Raw genomic sequence first — 12,933 nt, forward strand, 5'->3', positions numbered from 1 at the left:
GCTATAAAATTAGTATTCCTATCCTCCCCATAACAGGGGAGCAGGTTTGTTTTTAGTTCTAAGAGTGCGAGTGGGGGCATGGAGATCTAGGATATGCAAAAATTTATTGTTAAAGTGTGAGACTGTTTTGTCAAGAGGTAGGTATTTTAAGGGTGACCAATTGCAAGCTTTGAGCTCAGCTTGAAAGTTAATTGGGTTGAGATTTTTCTTGTTCCGGGTAGTTATAAATGTTATTTGGTTGGGAATGGATGTCTTTTGTCTAATTATGAAGGTAAGAGAATGGTCACTAATACCATCAGGAAGTATGTCTGTTTTATATGAGAGGGGTTACTGTTAACTAGTATCCAGTCTAAGGTAGATTGTTTCTTGCTAGGTTTATGGTTTCTGTTAGGGGAGGTGATGGTTTGATAAAAGCCATAAAGGTTTATGTGAGTAGTTGGATTGGTAGAGGTACAATCATTCCAGTCAATATTAAAGTCACCAATGAGTATGGTTTCTTGTGGGAGGGATATGGAGAGCCATCTAAGGGCATTTACAAGAGTATTAATGCTGTTACCTGAGGGGATATAAGAGCAAATAATGTACATGGATTTATTAGCATTAATTTGGAGCTTAGAGGTTAAGATCTCGGCATTACTAGGTGATGGTGGTTGAATATCTGGTGAGGTGACCTTCAAATCAGATTTAAAAAGTATTGCCACTCCACCACCTTTTTTATTTAGATGGTCTAGTCTCAGGATGTTATAACCTGGTGGGAGTATATCATTGTCTTTAGTTATGGGCTTGAGCCAAGTTTCAATTAGGCATAAGATGTCAAAAGAATGGATGTCTAACAGGGCATGATGCTGGGTAATGTTGGGACCTGGATTTGGATGAATGTCACCATGTAGAAGTAGGCACTGTTGAGGATTGTGTGTAAGTTTCAAGAGTTTACAGAAAATAGGGTCTAGTTTTCTGATTCAGAGATATTTAATATGGGTTAATCTATGAAACTGTGGTAGAAGGTAGGATGAAGAGGATGTTATGTTACTGTGGGCTTGAGAAGCTAGATGAGAGAGTGGAATTGTTTGTTTTAGGGGGTGTTGAAATCTAGTAAAGTTTAGGGATTCATAGCAAGTTAGGCTATGTGATATCAGTAGAGTGGTAAGAATTATAGCTAAGAGGAGAGAGTTAAAGTGTGTTGGCAAGCTGGGGCTAGACATTGTAATGTGGATAAATAGGTGAAATGAGGTGATTATGATTTAAAGAAGGCCAGTTAAGGGGTGGAGCTGTTTAAAGAGAAATTAGGTAGTAATGAGATATGGTTAGCTATTGGATGATGAGGGTTGGAGGTGTGGCTATAGAAGTATAAGGTCAGGTGCAGTGGGGTGGGTGGGATTTGGGGGTAGGGTAGGGGACCAGAGTGAGCCCGCAGGGCAAATGGAGCAAGTAGAGCCAAAGGGCGGACAAGCCACAAGAGAAACAACTATCTGTAGCTGTACAAAGATTACAGCTAAGAGGTAAGTGTTGCCAAAAAGAGTTTGCAATATAAAACCATTAAGAGCTATTACAGATGTCTGAAGAAGTTCCTTTACTGAAAGGTGACGAAAGATCACATCTACCCTAGTATAAACACACACACACACACACACACGCACACACACGCACACACACACACACGCACACACACACACACACACACACACACACACACACACACACACACACACACACACACACACGGAGTCCTGAAAGCATACCTCTCAACCTCTTAAAACAAGAAATCTGGACAAAGCCATAAATAAAAGTGGAACAAAGGCCCAAAATAGGGACACTTTTTAAATATTGCTCTTACAAGCATAGGAAGTTGATATAATAACAGGTTTTACATTAGCATGAATTTTTTGAATGACATGGTGTGAAACTCAAATATCTATCATTATTTTTTTAACTTCAGTCTTTAATGATTGGCACTGATTTGCCAGAAGACCACAGTTTTATGAAAAATGGGCCAAAAATATGAGGCAAAAATCTGGACATTCTGTGAAAATCTGCACAGTTGAGAGATATAAACTGGTGAAACCAAAGGTAAAACCACCAACAGCTTTATTAGGACCAGTAACTCACATCAACCACAACTGACTTAGCGCTTTCACCCAACTAGGGCATCTTCACTCTGAAGATGCCTAGTTGGGTGAAAGCGCTAAGTCAGTTGTGGTTGATGTGAGTTACTGGTCCTAATAAAGCTGTTGGTGGTTTTACATTTGGTTTCACCAGTTTTTATCTACTTACAAGTTCACAGTGCTTTTTTGGAATATACAGTTGTGAGATATGCCCAAAAGACTGAATATACAGGAGAAGAGCAAATATCAAGTGTTTTTTCCTTTAAACTTTTTTGAAGGATGCAAGCCCTCTTGCAACTCATTATGTTGGATGTAAATCCTAACACCTCCCTGAACTTATATGTACCAACTCTGAGATAGCCATATCTCAGAGAAAAGAGACTATTTTGAAAAATGGCAATCACAGGCTTAGTACAAGTCTGCATTAAAAAGGCATCCAGGCAGCTGCATTCATGCTTTTACAAACACACAAACACACACATGAAAGGCCTCAAAGTTCCTCCTCACAGTGACACTGCAAACCCGAGTCTACCCAGTGCCTATGTACTGCTGTAGCAGTACAGCAGACTCTGAATTACTTAGGCTAAATGCACTTTGAAAACCTGCTGTGTAAAGGCTTCTGCAATGAATTGTCTTCCTGAATCTCAGAGACTCTCTTTATTCCTCCCATAGCATTAAATAACTCCATTTTTTTGTACTTGTACCCCAGCTTCTTGAGCACATGCAAACCACACTGCTTGCTGCTGATGCCCTGTCTTTCACTTGCATCAGAAATGTCACTAGTGTGATCTTATTCTGTGGCCCTAATGTGATGTCTGATACAAATATGAAGACTAGGAGAAAGTGTCCCTTGCATCCTGGTGAGTCATTTGGGTCTCAATACCTTCAGTTTTCTTGAAAATATCCTTCAGACACAGTGACAACAACTTCACCGAACTCCAGATGTAGAACATATAATGGGTTCTCTTTGTTAGCTTTCACAGAACTGTATTAATTAGACTGAACAGCTATTGCTGTGTGAAGTCATACTATTTGCCACCTACTATATCCAGTTGTCCCCCCTTTTGTAATTGGATTAATCATAACTCACAGGTTCAGAGGCTATGATTCTGAATTTGTAATTTAGTGGTTTTCAAAAAGTTTGACTGTGGTTATAAGTATTTTGTATATCCCATATACGTGCCAAGGTTATTTTTGAAAACTTTTACCAAGATTCTAACTTTTATTGTTATGGGATAGTTATTCTTGAGGCCAAGTGCACAAGTGAATATCACATTTTTTCTCTTATTAATGCTTATTTTCAGTCTTAGGTTATCTGACTTCATGCTAACTCCTTCAGCTCTTCAGAAAGAGCAGACTGACATTCTGAATCCTTCTAAGAAAGAACAGAAATCACATCAGATTAATATTCTTGTTGCTAAATTTAACAATAGCTCCTATAATCTTTTGGAGTAGGTACTGTGCACTTCAATTGTAGCAGTGGTACTGTGCAGTTCAGTGGTAGCAGTAGTACTGTGCACTTCAATCGTAGCAGTGGTACTGTGCAGTTCAGTGGTAGCAGTAGTACTGTGCACTTCAATCGTAGCAGTGGTACTGTGCAGTTCAGTGGTAGCAGTAGTACTGTGCACTTCAATCATAGCAGTGGTACTGTGCAGTTCAGTGGTAGCAGTAGTACTGTGCACTTCAATCGTAGCAGTGGTACTGTGCAGTTCAGTGGTAGCAGTAGTACTGTGCACTTCAATCGTAGCAGTGGTACTGTGCAGTTCAGTGGTAGCAGTAGTACTGTGCACTTCAATCGTAGCAGTGGTACTGTGCAGTTCAGTGGTAGCAGTAGTACTGTGCATTTCAGTGGTAGCAATGGCATGCACCTAGCATATTTGACAACCAAAACTAAATTTTTTTTAACACCCCACCCCCACCCCACAATTTTTTTTCTAACACCTCCTCAGCTCCACTATCACTATTATTTTTCTTGTCATGAATCTCTATAACTTTCTGATTGCGGTAAATGCTTGGTGCAACAGTAGATAGTTCAGCATTATGAGCATTATATTGATAACAGAATGAACTAATGAGGTGCACAGATAAACAATTACCTTTCTGGTGGAGGTAGACATACCTTCATGCATCATACATGCAACCCAGTGGCAGCACATTGGTCAAAATCAATCAAGTTTATCATACACTGGGGTATCTAAGTCTCAGTCATTCAGGGTATCTGACTGCATTATCTTCTTTCATCATTCAAACAGCTAAACTGTAGTTGTTCTGACTGAGAAGGTGAAGAATGCAAAGGGGCTGAGGTTGCCTTGTAAAGGAACTCCGAACTCTTGGACAAATTGCATGGTTATAAAAAAAATATTATACTTTGTTATTAATTGTATGACCAGAATGATTCAATGAGTAAATTATATTCTTTGACTACTAGTAGTTAATTATGCTATAATAAAGTTAGGTTTCTTAAAGCACACTCTACGTTAAAAGCCAGTGAACATTGTTTTGTGCTACAAGTTGCAAATAAGTTATTTAGATTATTTTAAAAACTCATGCACTGTTTTTTTAATTTGTTTCAGCCAAAGCAAGTGAGCCAGACCAAAATTCGTGTCATCTCCACCATCTTGTTCATCTTGGCAGGCTTTGGTGTCTTTGTGTTTATCCCAGCAGTCATATTCCAGTACATTGAGGGATGGACAACGTTGGAGTCCATCTATTTTGTGGTGGTCACACTGACAACAGTGGGCTTCGGTGATTATGTAGCAGGTAAAGAGCTTCCTCATATTATACTGTAAAAATATACATAACTTCCTTATTTATACAAAGGAAGAAGATTGTATACTGCCTGACATGTTATGTGATAGAGGAAAAGAGGTCAAAGGTAGAAATTGCCTGTTGTGTATTTCTTATATTCCAAATGGTCTCTTCCATAGAAAAAAATCAGTCAGATAAATGCATAAAAGAATTCTGTACTTAAGTATTTTGACTTTTGATAAGACTAGCATCGTGTGCTAGAAAACAATGACCAGCAACTTTTCTGGCTATGGAAACTGCGCAACTTGCTTAAAGATAGAGTTTTGCACAAATGCAATTACATTGCTTGTCACTTTTTTACACCTTTGTTTTAACTATTCCTTTAGTGGGTGTTCCCCTGCCCATTTTACTTTCAGATTAAGGTGGTGTGGAGGGCAAGCCCCCCCCCTAACAAAATCCTAAATAAGACAGTTTTCTTTTAAAAATGCTGAGTAAATCTATAGTGTCCTGGCGAAATTACCATCCAGAATAAAGTAAATACCTCTTTGGGTCTTTCCTGAAGACTGGCTTTAGACTCATGGGACTAATGCAGTAAACAAAACATGAATAAAATAAATGCATAAATACACAAACAGATCATTAAACCAAACATTTCAGTGCACTACATGTTGACTTTTCCTCATGTTTACACAACCATTTAAGTACTATGAGGGTATAGCACTTCAAATTGCAGTATAAATGGATTCATGAATGGGAATAAATTCCAGTTGTGGAGATTATAAATTGCCGACAGCCTGTCTATTAAAAAGGTCCAGGGTAGGATCAGATGCAACTTGAGGTATTCAAGAGGGGAAGTCAGAGCCATGTCAACCATTCAGAGCTTGCATGAACTGAAGGGGATACTGATATATAAATATATACAGAGAGAGATAGACAGACAGAAAGAGAGGGCTGATATATAAATGTGTGTGTGTGTGTGTGTGTGTATATATATATATATATATATATATATATATATATATATATGTATGTATAGAGAGAGAGAGAGGGAGGGTGAGATAAGGATTATGAGAGGAATTGGACTGCATAGTGTGAAGCTTAAAAGTTCTGCAGCTTATGATTAAAAGGGATTTAAGACTTTAGAATGTAAGATAAAAGGCAAATGTACTGCACCAGTGACAATATTCACATCAGTGGAATCATTTGAAATTGGTCATGAAAAAGTTGGATATAGCCAGAAAAGTGACAAATTCAAGGGTAAATTACAATTCTCTTGTAGACCCCTTAGGCTATAGGTGTGGTGCATGTGGATGAATTGTGTAAAAGATAATCTAATAGCAAGCCTGAAAATAACCCAAGAGCTAGTGAGTAGTGACAGTATAGAGTCTATGGAAAGAGAATTGCTGTAACAAAAGAGAGCAAGGGACCAAGTCAAGAGTTTAGTTAGGTCAATAGCCAACTGGGAAAGAGACAGTCGTGCTTGTAGTGCTGGTAAAGGATAGAAGTGCAATGGCTAGGTTAGTCTCTGTGCAGAACAGGTGATAAGATATTGTCCTTACTTTTAATCTCAGGACATTGAAATGGCTGAGATTTATTTTTGCATGTAGAAGTAAAGATCCTGGTACACTATCATAATTCTGAAAGGAGAAGGTCTGTTTTTCCCCATTCAGTTTAGTCTTTTAAATATTATTATTAGCACAAAAAGACCATTGAGCCATTTTGGGACTTAATATTATTCAAGTAGTCACCCTCACCGAGTGTTTGCACAAGCTTTTGTTTGTGAATATGCCACAAATCCTAGAATGAAGTCCATCCCAAGCATCTACAAGTACCTTTATGACAACTGGTTTTGGTGCCTCTGTATTACTGTCAATATCTTTCTAAAATGGTAATGGAAGTGTTCTGTTGTTTAGATGCACCAGTAGAGGAGATAATCTGCTTAATCCAGTAATGGTGAAGAATGGGATTGGACTACAATTTTAAATGAATAGAATAAGGTCTTTCCTAAACAGTAGAAGTAAATAAACTCTTTCCCAACATCTTATGCAAAGTTATCAATGCCTAGTTGTGCCTGTAAGTCCAGTTAGAAATGGAGAGACGTGTATGTTGTAACATTCTAATGAACTTGCTAACCTATCAGAAATAGCTGTCTATTATTAATTGCAATGGTATCTACAATTAGCATTCTATTTGTTCTTAGTTATAAACTAACTTATATTATTAGTGATAACAGTATTTATGTATTCTCACACATTATTATGAGTGAAAATGATAAATATTCTGAAAATGATAAATATTGTCAAACTATGTTTTGAAATTATTTAAGATCTCCTAAGTTTCAATATCATCTTTACTATTTGCAAGGCTTCTTAATGCTTGAAAGTGTTTTTGCTTTATGTGGCGTTTGACTCATCTTACTAATTTTTTGTGGCTTTGTGAATTTAATGAATAACTATTTAGATTTATAATATTATAGGTTTATACTGATATATCAACCATTGTAGGCTTAGCCAACTGTGCCTTAAAAGAAGAATCCTTGAAGATGATTAAGTTCAGAAGATGATGATAGGAGATAGAGTTCATTTTGGAGATATCAATTGAATATTATTATCTTGAATTACATAACGGATAGGGGAGATGGGGAAAAGCTGAAGAAAAAGGTAGAAAGGAAGAGAAAAGAAGGAATAATGAGGACATAGATGTGTTAATGTTTAGTCTGGGATAGTTAAATGTTTGATGGTTTTATAACCATAACTTTTATATTGTTAATTTAATGATGATGTCAGATAAAAAGTACTTTTCTGCTTTTTGTACTTCATCTAGTTATATCAAGATTAGTCTGAATGTTTACAAGTTCTTTATCCCAGTCTTTAATTGTACTTCTAGACCATGTTGAAATTCTTTCATAGAAGTAACTTTAAAGGAATCCCACAATTATAAGTTATGTCTATTTTACTTATTATGAAATAAAGTATTAATTTAATTAATTAGCCAGGAATTAAATTCCAACATTTTATCATATAAAAAGATATTCACAATGTTTATTACTAATGTAGAGTTTAAAATAACGAATAGTATGATCACAGAATGCAGAGGCAACAATTTTAAATGATTTAAACTGAGATAGCACATTACAGAAAATAATTTTCTATCTATTCTCTGTTTAAAAGTTTTCATTTAATAATGCACTCAAATAACAAGTAATGAACTTAACAATTTAGAGTTAAATGTGTGGTGCTGAGTGTGTACCTAATTTCTTTAAAGCTATTGGGATTTATCATAGAATGCATAGCTATACAGCTGTGTGAACTCTAAATTAACAAGAGCAATGATAAATGTATATTTTCCTTGTTCATCAGTATTCACTGAATGTATGCAGTAGAATGAAATAACATTACAGTGAGACCATGAAAAGGTAATTAATGACATTTGAGGCAATTTCTAGGAACATGCAAAGGATCATGACTGTAAGCATGTAAAAGAGCATGTGTGTGAGTATGAGTGGAAAAAAAGGCATGAGAGCATATGTGGGGCTAAGAGCTGGCCTATGCATGAAAGCATGCTTGGGAGCACATAGGTACACATATTCATAGCAAAATTTGTGGAAGCATATTTGGGGGCATGGATAACAGTATGTATGGCAGCATGTGTGGAAGCATGCAGGATTATTGGCCCACAAAGATCATTGCATACAGAGGACCAGTCAGGGACAGAGACAAAAGGATGTATCTCCTCATTATTTCACAGTGGTTTAATCCCCATGTGCCACAGCAACATGCTGACCTGGGTTTCCATCTTAGTGTGCAGCAGTCAATAGGATGGAATATAGACCTGGGACAGTGGGGGGACATGATGGGGTGCCACTGTGTCCAATAACTAGCAGCCCTGATGGAGCAAAAAAGAAAGAAGTGTCATAAAGAACTAATGGTAGATAAGGGGTTTGCTAATGGGCAGCTTTAATACGTGAGTGGCAAATTATAACCCCATAACTGTAAGTACAGGTAAAAATATGATTACTCTTGGCATCCAAAATGCTGTGGGGTAGTTTTAAAGCCTACATGAAAAACAGTAGTACTTGATCTGGTGCTCACAAATCAAGATAGGGGGTGCTCTCAGACTTAGATGTGGGCAACCATTTAAGAATGAGTTTACTTGATCTTGAAGTATTAAAATTTGCCTTCTAGGTAACCAAAGATTTGAGCAACTCAAAAATGAGAGCTATGGACTTCAAGATAGCAACTGTTGACAGAAAATAGGATATTTCCAAAGAAAAATATAACTAATAATTAATGGCAATGGTGTTGGGGAACAACATGAATATATAACTGCTAATAGACAGTAAATCTAGTTATGAAGGTAACACGCAAATATAACATAAGTAAAAAATAATGCAATTGTCAAATGAGATGGCTTCAAAGGGGAAGGAAAAATACAGTGTTTAAGAATTATAAGGCAACACAGTATGAGAAATATGGGAGGAAGAATAATCAAAAAAAAAAGGATAGGGCAGTCAGAAAAGAAAAGCCTGAGCAGAGAAGTGTGTGCCACTGAAAGGCAGCTAAAAGGTTTTTTGCATGTGTAAAGACATAAATTTTATTTTATTTATTTATTTTACATTTGTTGACCGGGCTAGTCTAACTGGATATATGTCCATTTTCAGTAGAGGCAAAGGGAGAAAAGCTCTGAGAAAAAATCTTCTACAGAGAGTCCATATTACGAATGGAAATTAATAAATTATTCAATCCATTTACATAGGTTTTGCAACAGTAATAAATGAGCATGTATCAAGTTAACATTTTGTAAACATGAATTTACAGCACAGCGAGGGGCATAAAGAAATTATATATATATATTTTTTCTGCTTCAATTAGAGCTTGTTGAGATGAAAAGAGCATCAGAGATTAAATGTTTTAGTTGTTAAAGGTGATTAAGGCAAGGGGAGATAATATCAGTCAGGGCTGCTGCATGGACATAGCCATTGGAATTTTAAGAAGATTCTTAGTTGTTTCTTAAAAAGTTGGGTAGATGTGAGGAATGTTAGTTTGCTAGGGAGTTTGCTCCAAGTATTACCCACAGAGTTAGAAAATAGGCAGTCCCCCGATTTGTTGTTGGATTTTAAGGTGGCTACTTGTAGCTTATTGGCAGATTGTAGGGTAGGAAGATTTTTATAAGTGTTGATGAGGTTGCAGAGTATGGGAGTGTTAGTGGGATGATGTAAGATCTTGTGGATAATAGTGAATTGCTGGAAAAGTAGCTAGTTTTGTACTTCCAGCCATCCTAGAAGTTTAAGATTTTGGCAATGGTGAGTTTTAAAAGGTGCCCCAGTGGCAAATCTGGCTATATTGTTATAAGAGGTTGCCAGCTTATTTAGAATGCTTTTGGATAGGTTTGTGTAGATGGGGGAGGCATAGAGAAGGGTGGAGATTAGGTGAGTTTGGGCAATAGTAATCCTGGATGAAGCCATGAGAAAGGGTTTAAGTCTATAAAGGAAACCAAGCTTTCTATTAACTGATTTAATAGTTAAATTAATGTGTGTGTCATACTTAAGATTATTATCTATTGTTACACCTAAGAGTTTGGTGGTTGTATCTGGAGCAATTTCTGTACCATTATGTGATGTAACTATGAAATTGATAGGAGGGGACTTCTGTGAAGGCGTAAACAATAATAATTTAGTTTTTTGGGGGTTAAGGAGGAGACAGCGTTGGTGGAACCAGTTTTCAACTAAGGTGAATACTTTTTTGGTACTGGTTTGGAGTTCTGCAAGAGAGGATGCGGCACAGATTAATGTTGAATCGTCAGCATATTGTATGCAGGTGGTTTGGGGAAGGGAGGTTTTCAGATCATTAATGAAAATAGTGAAAAGGAGATGTCCCAGAATAGAGCCTTGAGGGACCCCAAGAGTGATAGGGAGCTGAAAGGATAAGTTATTGTCCCAGAGGACTGCTTGTTGTCTGTTATCAAGGTAGGATTTGAACCATTTTACAGCTTGAGTGTCAATTAAAAGAGACTTAAGTATATCAGACAGTAATTGATGATTAACCACGTCAAAGGCTTTAAAGAGGTCTATAAAGAGAGCTGAAGAGAGTAGGTTGCTATTACGATTTTTATAAAGGCATTTAGAAAAGGATAGGAGTGCAGTTGTGGTGCTGTGGAGTATCCTGAAGTCATGTTGGCAATCCACTAGTAAGTTATTTTGGAGGAGATGATGCAGTAGTTGATGGTGAATACATCTCTCCATGATTTTTGCTAAGACAGAAAGAAGGACTATGGGGCGAAAGTTTGAGAGTTCATTTGAATTGCCTCCTTTATGCAATGGGATAATATGTGAGACTTTCCAGAGAGATGGGATATAAGATTCTGTAATGGTTCTGTTTATTAAGATGGAAATAGGGTAGGCAAGTACTCCTGCTGCCATTTGCAGATATTCAGCTGGCAGGAGGTCAGCTGATGGTGTACATGGTTTAAGTTTAAGAAGTAGGGTGTGTATGAGCGATGTAGGAATGGGCTGGAGATGAAATGTCTGGGGAAGATGGGTTAGTGAGGGTGACTCAGTTGTGGTAACAGGTGATAAGGTATTTGCTAGGGATTGGACAGTCTCAGAAAAAATTTATTAAAGGTGTCAGCAATTTGGTTAGGAGTATTTTGAGTCAAATTAGAGGGGGCCGGTGTTTTGGAATGTCCTGGATGGAGCAGTTTATTGATACCTGACCAGAATTTTTGTGGGTCTTTCTGTTGCTTTTCTTAGATTTTATGGTAGTAGTTTTTTTGTCAAGGAATATTGATTTTTTGTGGCATTTCTAAGCTGTCTAAAGTTTAGATGATCAATTGGGTTTTTAGTTTTTCTCCATTTGGACCAGATTTTATTTCTCAGTTGTATATTGTGCCTTGTATCATTTCAGAGCCAAGGAGCAGGTTTGTTTTTAGTTCTAAGAGTGCGAGTGGGGGCATGGAGATCTAGGATATGCAAAAATTTATTGTTAAAGTGTGAGACTGCTTTGTCAAGAGGTAGGTATTTTAAGGGTGACCAATTGCAAGCTTTGAGCTCAGCTTGAAAGTTAACTGGGTTGAGATTTTTCTTGTTCCGGGTAGTTATAAATGTTATTTGGTTGGGAATGGATGTCTTTTGTCTAATTATGAAGGTAAGAGAATGGTCACTAATACCATCAGGAAGTATGTCTGTTTTATATGAGAGGGGTTACTGTTAACTAGTATCCAGTCTAAGGTAGATTGTTTCTTGTTAGGTTTATGGGTTCTGTTAGGGGAGGTGATGGTTTGATAAAAGCCATAAAGGTTTATGTGAGTAGTTGGATTGGTAGAGGTACAATCATTCCAGTCAATATTAAAGTCACCAATGAGTATGGTTTCTTGTGGGAGGGATATGGAGAGCCATCTAAGGGCATTTTCAAGAGTATTAATGTTGTTACCTGGGGGGATATAAGAGAAAATAATGTACATGGATTTATTAGCATTAATTTGGAGCTTAGAGGTTAAGATCTCGGCATTACTAGGTGATGGTGGTTGAATATCTGGTGAGATGACCTTCAAATCAGATTTAAAAAGTATTGCCACTCCACCACCTTTTTTATTTAGATGGTCTAGTCTCAGGATGTTATAACCTGGTGGGAGTATATCATTGTCTTTAGTTATGGGCTTGAGCCAAGTTTCAGTTAGGCATAAGATGTCAAAAGAATGGATGTCTTACAAGGCATGATGCTGGGTAATGTTGGGACCTGGATTTGGATGAATGTCACCATGTAGAAGTAGGCACTGTTGAGGATTGTGTGTAAGTTTCAAGAGTTTACAGAAAATAGGGTCTAGTTTTCTGATTCAGAGATATTTAATATGGGTTAATCTATGAAACTGTGGTAGAAGGTAGGATGAAGAGGATGTTATGTTACTGTGGGCTTGAGAAGCTAGATGAGAGAGTAGAATTGTTTGTTTTAGGAGGTGTTGAAATCTAGTAAAGTTTAGGGATTCATAGCAAGTTAGGCTATGTGATATCAGTAGAGTGGTAAGAATTATAGCTAAGAGGAGAGAGTTAAAGTGTGTTGGCAAGCTGGGGCTAGACATTGTAATGTGG

At 37.1% G+C, this 12,933-nt stretch overlaps 1 protein-coding gene across 1 annotated transcript in view; it reads left to right on the forward strand.

The window, feature by feature from the left end:
* KCNK10 (potassium two pore domain channel subfamily K member 10) overlaps window positions 1-12,933 on the forward strand; it is a 972,966-nt gene that overhangs the window by 702,028 nt on the left and 258,005 nt on the right. Inside the window, exon 5 of the mRNA XM_044074099.1 lies at window positions 4,676-4,862. Within this exon, the coding sequence (XP_043930034.1) occupies window positions 4,676-4,862 (187 nt within the window). The remainder of the gene's footprint in view (window positions 1-4,675; window positions 4,863-12,933) is intronic.

This window comes from Protopterus annectens, chromosome 6.part0 (genome assembly GCF_019279795.1).
Source record: "Protopterus annectens isolate FY-2018-M chromosome 6.part0, PAN1.0, whole genome shotgun sequence".
NCBI lineage: Eukaryota > Metazoa > Chordata > Ceratodontiformes > Protopteridae > Protopterus > Protopterus annectens.